This window comes from Psammomys obesus, unplaced genomic scaffold (genome assembly GCF_907164565.1).
Source record: "Psammomys obesus unplaced genomic scaffold, mPsaObe1.curated_primary_1811, whole genome shotgun sequence".
Taxonomy (NCBI): domain Eukaryota; kingdom Metazoa; phylum Chordata; class Mammalia; order Rodentia; family Muridae; genus Psammomys; species Psammomys obesus.
The window spans coordinates 1,984,437-1,990,436 of NW_026590571.1; the positions used below are offsets into that span (position 1 = coordinate 1,984,437).

A 6,000-nucleotide genomic window follows, 5' to 3' on the forward strand; every position below is an offset into this window, starting at 1 on the left:
AGGGAAAATACAATGCCATTACATTTGTTTTATATGAGAAAGACTATCATATCCTATGTTGAAATAAGAAAAACTTAATACTCTATTTAAACAATACATTCATTAATATAGTATTAGAAACAGTATATATTCTTTGTCTAATAATAAGACAATATATAAAGTTTAGCATTAATGCAAAGACATACAGCCTTCATCGTGAGATATGATAATCTTGTTATCTTACAAAAGCAGAACAGAAAATAATCTATATAAAATTAAATCAGAAATAATACATTATTCTGACAAGTATATGCAACAGAAATTGAGATAGGTATTATACACGTAAGCAATATTTTTAACTTAAAGATGAATGATAATCAGTATTTCCATAGTGCAATAACAAAACACACTATCATAAGAAGTTTACCTGACTGTTCCTCAAAAGTGAGGGTAGATGTATCTGATGGTGTTTCCTGAGAATAGATGTCTTTCTTAGAATCTGTACTTTCCTGAGAATCTTCCTTATCTTTGCTCTTAACGGAAAATGTAATTGCACCTGCAACACATGGGTACAGGATGGGAGTAAGCCAGTGATGAGTTTCAGAAATGTTTAGTCTTAAGCATCAAATTAACTATGACTGGCGGTTCCAAGATGGCGGTGAACAGAGAGCACCGTTTTGGAGAGGCAGACATGAATCTCCGAAATTGGTGAGTGGAGAGACAATCGAAAATAGAATTTGGACTTTTGTGCTTTCTAAAGGAGAGGGAACACCGCAGACGCGTGAAGTGCTTGTAGATTTAGATCAGGCACAGACTTCTCTGGGAAGGAAGTAGGGCACTTCCCCTGTCTAGGCCTCCAGTGCAGGGAAGCCTGCATACAGCCCCAGGTAGATGAGCGCAAAGCTCACAGCCTGAGGATTAGGACAGCAGAGACAGTGCTCCAGGCCCCTTAGTGCAGTGGACAGCTGTAACCACCCGATGAACCACACCCCTCGAGGAGCCCATACCCTGGGCCCACCTAGGGCTCTCATGCCAAGCTCCGGACTGGACCCACACAGCATCCCTGCCCCCCATGCCGTGGACCCGATACTGCCACAAGAAGCACAGTAGAGCTCATGTCCCTCTGGAATTCCTACCTAGCCAGAGCATACACACCTCCGGAAAACCCGCCCTGCCTGAGCACACCCACCATAGGAAATCTCGCCTCGTGGTAGCATACACATTCGGAAACCCTACCCACACCAGAGGAGTGCATTCACTGCCAGCACCAGAGCACAGGCCCAACCAAAGAGTGTCAATCACAGAGACTCAGTTCGGCAATACAATCCTTCCTGCATCCCAAATCCAAAAAGCTCAGTACCTGGGGCCCAAGATAGCAGAGACAGGGCTTCAGGTCCCTCAGCTGCAACAGAGAGCTGTAACCGCCTGCTGAATGCCACCCCTCAGAGCACACATCTGAGGAGCCCATGCCCCGCCTAGACCCTCAGAGCTAACCCACCACCACCACCACCACCAACACAGGGTCCCACCTGAGTGCATGCACTCTGGAAACTCCAAGCCAGAGCGCACACCCAAAGAGTGTCAGCCACAGAGACTCAGATCTGCATTACAATCCTTCTCAGATCCCAAGTCTGCAAGTGGCAGTACTGACTACACAGGGCTGCCCAGCCAGTGATTGTAAGGGCCATCCAACCCCTCTGTGGCAGATAACCAGCTGATTAGCCACCAAAGCCTAACAGACCTACAAAAACAATATGCGCTCTCAATCTTCAACAGCACTTGCGATCACTTAAGTGCCTGCAACACCTTCAGTGCCTGCAAGTCACCCATCTCACATACTGAAAGCCTCTTCATTCTCCAACACCCTGTCCCTTAGGACACACCTACAAGCACATGCTCAATCACATGCTACCCCGCATTTGCCCTTCTGTGTTTGCGAATTTCCGCCTACAGGTAAAGCTGAATCACCAATGCACACACTGAAACTACTGGACCTCCCCCACTTTCCTGAAGAATTCTCCAGACACCAGAGAAAGACCAGTTTGATCTGCAGAACCCAGGAACAAATAGTGAACACTACGGATAGCCAAATGGCCAGGGGTCAGTGAAAGAACACAACCAAAGTAAATGAAGATATCATGGCTTCATCAGCAACCTCCAAAATTATTGGATACTCCAACTCATCAATAACACAAGAAAATGATTTTAAAGCTATGATTATCAAGTTATATGAGGCACATAAAGAGGAAACCAACAAATCTCTCAGAGAAATAGCTACACAGATTCAAACAATTAAAGAGTAAACAAATAAATCTCTCAAAGATTTGGCCTCCCAAATGGAAACAAAGAAAAATGAAGTGAACAAAGGTCTTAAAGAAACACAGGCAAATATAGCCAAACAAATGGAGGCAGAAGTAGTGGCATTAAGAGAGGAAACAAAAAAATAGAGCCCATCCTGGAGACACAAGAATCCACATTCAAACAGATGAGAGAAATGTTGCAAAGCATGAAAACAGAATTAGAATCAATAAAGAAAACACAAACAGAGAAAACCCTGGAACTGGAGAACTTAGAGAAAAGAGAAGGAACCACAAATGTAAGTGTCACTAATAAAATACAAGAGATGGAAGATAGAATTTTGGGTGCTGAAGATACAATCGCAGAAATTGATATGTCTCTCAAAGAAAAAGTAAAATCTGAAAAATGCCAAACACAAAACATCCAAGAAATCAAGGACACCATGAAATGGCAAAATCTAAAAATGATAGGAATTGATGAAGAAGAGGATTCGACGCTCCAAGGTCCAGAAAATATTTTCAAGAAAATCATAGAAGAAAATTTTCCCAACCTGAAGAAAGAGATGTTCACAAACATACAAGAGGCCTACAGAACACCAAATAGACTAGACCAGAAAAGAAACTCTTCTTGCCACATCATAGTCAAAACACTTAATCTACAGAACAAAGAAAAGATACTAAAAACAGCAAGGGAAAAAGGCCAAGTAACATATAAAGGTGGACCTATCAGAATCACACAGGAATTTTCATCGAAAACTATGAAAGACAGAAAGGCCTGGGGAGATATCATGCAGGCTCTAAGGAACCACAGATCCCAACCTAGACTACTATACCCAGCAAAGATTTCAGTCAACATAGATGGAGAAAACAAAATATTCCATGACAAAACTAAATTTAAGCAATATTTGAACAGCAAACCAGCCCTACAGAAGATACTAGAAGGAAAATTCTAATCCAAGGAAAAGAAGTACACCCAAGAAAACATAGGTTATAGATAATTTCCCAACAAAAATCAAAAGAAAACAAGCAATGAATCACAATAAAACCACCAAGTCTACAATAATAGGAAATAACACTCAATGGTCAGTATTATCTATCAACATGAATGGACTGAACTCTCCAATAAAAAGACACAGACTAACAGAATGGGTGCGGAAACAGGATCCAACATTCTGCTGCATCCAAGAAACACACCTATGCAACAAAGATAAACATTACCTCAGTGTAAAAGGCTGGAAAACAGTTTTTCAAGCAAATGGACCCAAAAAACAAGCAGGAGTGACTATACTAATATCTAATAAAATAGATTTTCAACCAAAAGTAATCAAAAAAGACATAGAGGGGCACTACATTCTCATCAAAGGAAAAATCCACCAAGAAGACATCACAATTCTTAAGATCTATGGCCCAAATACAAGAGCAAATACATTCATAAAAGAAACATTATTAAAGCTTAAATCACACATTGACTCCAACAACTTAATAGTGGGAGACTTCAACACGTCACTATCACCAAGGGACAGATCATCTAGACAGAAGCCAAACAGGGAAATAAAGGCACTTACAAAGGTCCTAATTCAAATGGACCTAATAGATGTCTACAAGAGTTTCCACCCAAACTCAAAAGAGTATACATTCTTTTCAGCACCTCATGGAATGTTATCCATAATGGACCATATAGTTGGTCACAAAGTAAGCCTCAACAAATACAAGAAGATTGAAATAATCCCCTGTATACTATATGCCCACCATGGACTTTAACAACGACAATGGAAATAGATGGACCTCAACAACAATGGAAATAGCAAAAATCCTACACCCACATGGAAACCTAACAACTTACTTCTCAATGACAGCTGGGTTAAGGATGAAATACAGGAAGAAATTAAAGACTTCCTAGAATTCAATGAAAATGAAGGCACAACATACCCGAATTTATAGGACACAATGAAAGCAGTGCTTCGAGGAAAACTCATAGCGCTAAGTGCCTTTAAGAAGAAATTTGTAATATCTCATGCAAACAATTTAATAGTACAACTGAAAGCCCTAGGAAAAAAGAAGCAGAAACACCCAAGAGGAGCAGACGCCTGGAAATAATCAAACTCATGGCTGAAATAAACTAATTAGAAACAAATAAACAATTCAAAGAATCGATGAAACCAAGAGCTGATTCTTTGAGAAAATTAACAAGATAGACAAATCCCTTAGCCAAACTAACTAAAAGGCAGAGAGAAATTATACAAATCAGCAAAATCAGAAATGAAAAGGGGGACATGACTACAGACAATGAGGAAATCCAAACAATCATTAGGTCATACTACAAAAGCCTATATGCCACAAAGTTAAATAAAATCTCAAAGAAATAGAAAATTTTCTTGATAGATTCCATCTACTAAAATTAAGTCAAGACCAGGTAGAAAGATTGAACAGCCCTATATCTCCCAAGGAAATACTACAAAAGCCTATATGCCACAAAGTTAAAAAAAAATCTCAAAGAAATAGAAAATTTTCTTGATAGATTCCATCTACTAAAATTAAGTCAAGACCAGGTAGAAAGATTGAACAGCCCTATATCTCCCAAGGAAATTGAAGCAGCCATCAACAGCCTCCCTTCCAAAAAAAGCCCAGGGCCAGATGGTTTCTGTGCAGAATTCTCCCATACTTTCAATGAAGTGCTAATTCCAATTCTCTCCAAATTATTCCACAAAATAGAAACAGAAGGTACATTACCAAACTCATTCTATGAAGCAACAGTCACCCTGATACCTAAACCACACAAAGACCCAACAAAAAAAGAGAACTTCAGACCTATCTCTCTTATGAACATTGACACAAAAATACTCAATAAAATACTTGCAAACCGAATCCAAGAACACATCAAAGATATCATCCACCACGACCAAGTAGGCTTCATCCCAGGCATGCAAGGGTGGTTCAACATATGGAAATCCATCAATGTAATCCACCACATAAACAAACTGAAGGAGAAAAACCACATGATCATCTCCTTAGATGCTGAAAAAGCATTTGACAAAGTCCAACACCCATTCATGTTTAAAGTCTTGGAGAGATCAGGAATACAGGCACATATATAAACATAGTAAAGGCAGTATACAGCAAGCCTATAGCCAACATCAAACTCAATGGAGAGAAACTTAAATCAATCCCACTGAAATCAGGGACAAGACAAGGCTGCCCACTCTCTCCATACCTCTGCAACATAGTACTTGAAGTCCTAGCCAGAGCAATAAGACAACTAAAGGAGATCAAGGGGATACAAATCGGAAAGGGAGGTCAAAGTGTCACTATTCGCAGATGATAAGATATTATATATGAGCGACCCCAAAAATTCAACCAGAGAACTCCTCCAGCTAATAAACACCTTCAGCAAAGTGGCAGGATACAAAATCAACTCAAAAAAATCAGAAGCCCTCATGTATATCAAAGACATAAAGGCTGAGAAAGAAATTAGGGAAACAACACCCTTCACAATAGCCACTAATAACATAAAGTACTTTGGTGTGACACTAACCATGCAAGTGAAAGACCTGTTTGAGAAAAACTTCAAGTCTCTGAAGAAAGAAATTGAAGATCTCAGAAGATGGAAAGTTCTCCCGTGCTCATGGATTGGTAGGGTTAACATTGTGAAAATTGCCATCCTGCCGAAAGCAATCTATAGATTCAATGCAATTCCCATCAAAATACCAACTCAATTCTTTACAGA

At 39.7% G+C, this 6,000-nt stretch overlaps 1 protein-coding gene across 1 annotated transcript in view; it reads right to left on the reverse strand.

The window, feature by feature from the left end:
* LOC129677283 (cilia and flagella-associated protein 47-like) overlaps positions 1-6,000 on the reverse strand; it is a 603,052-nt gene that overhangs the window by 207,818 nt on the left and 389,234 nt on the right. The window contains 1 exon segment of the mRNA XM_055607932.1: positions 407-535. Coding sequence (XP_055463907.1) covers positions 407-535 — 129 coding nt within the window.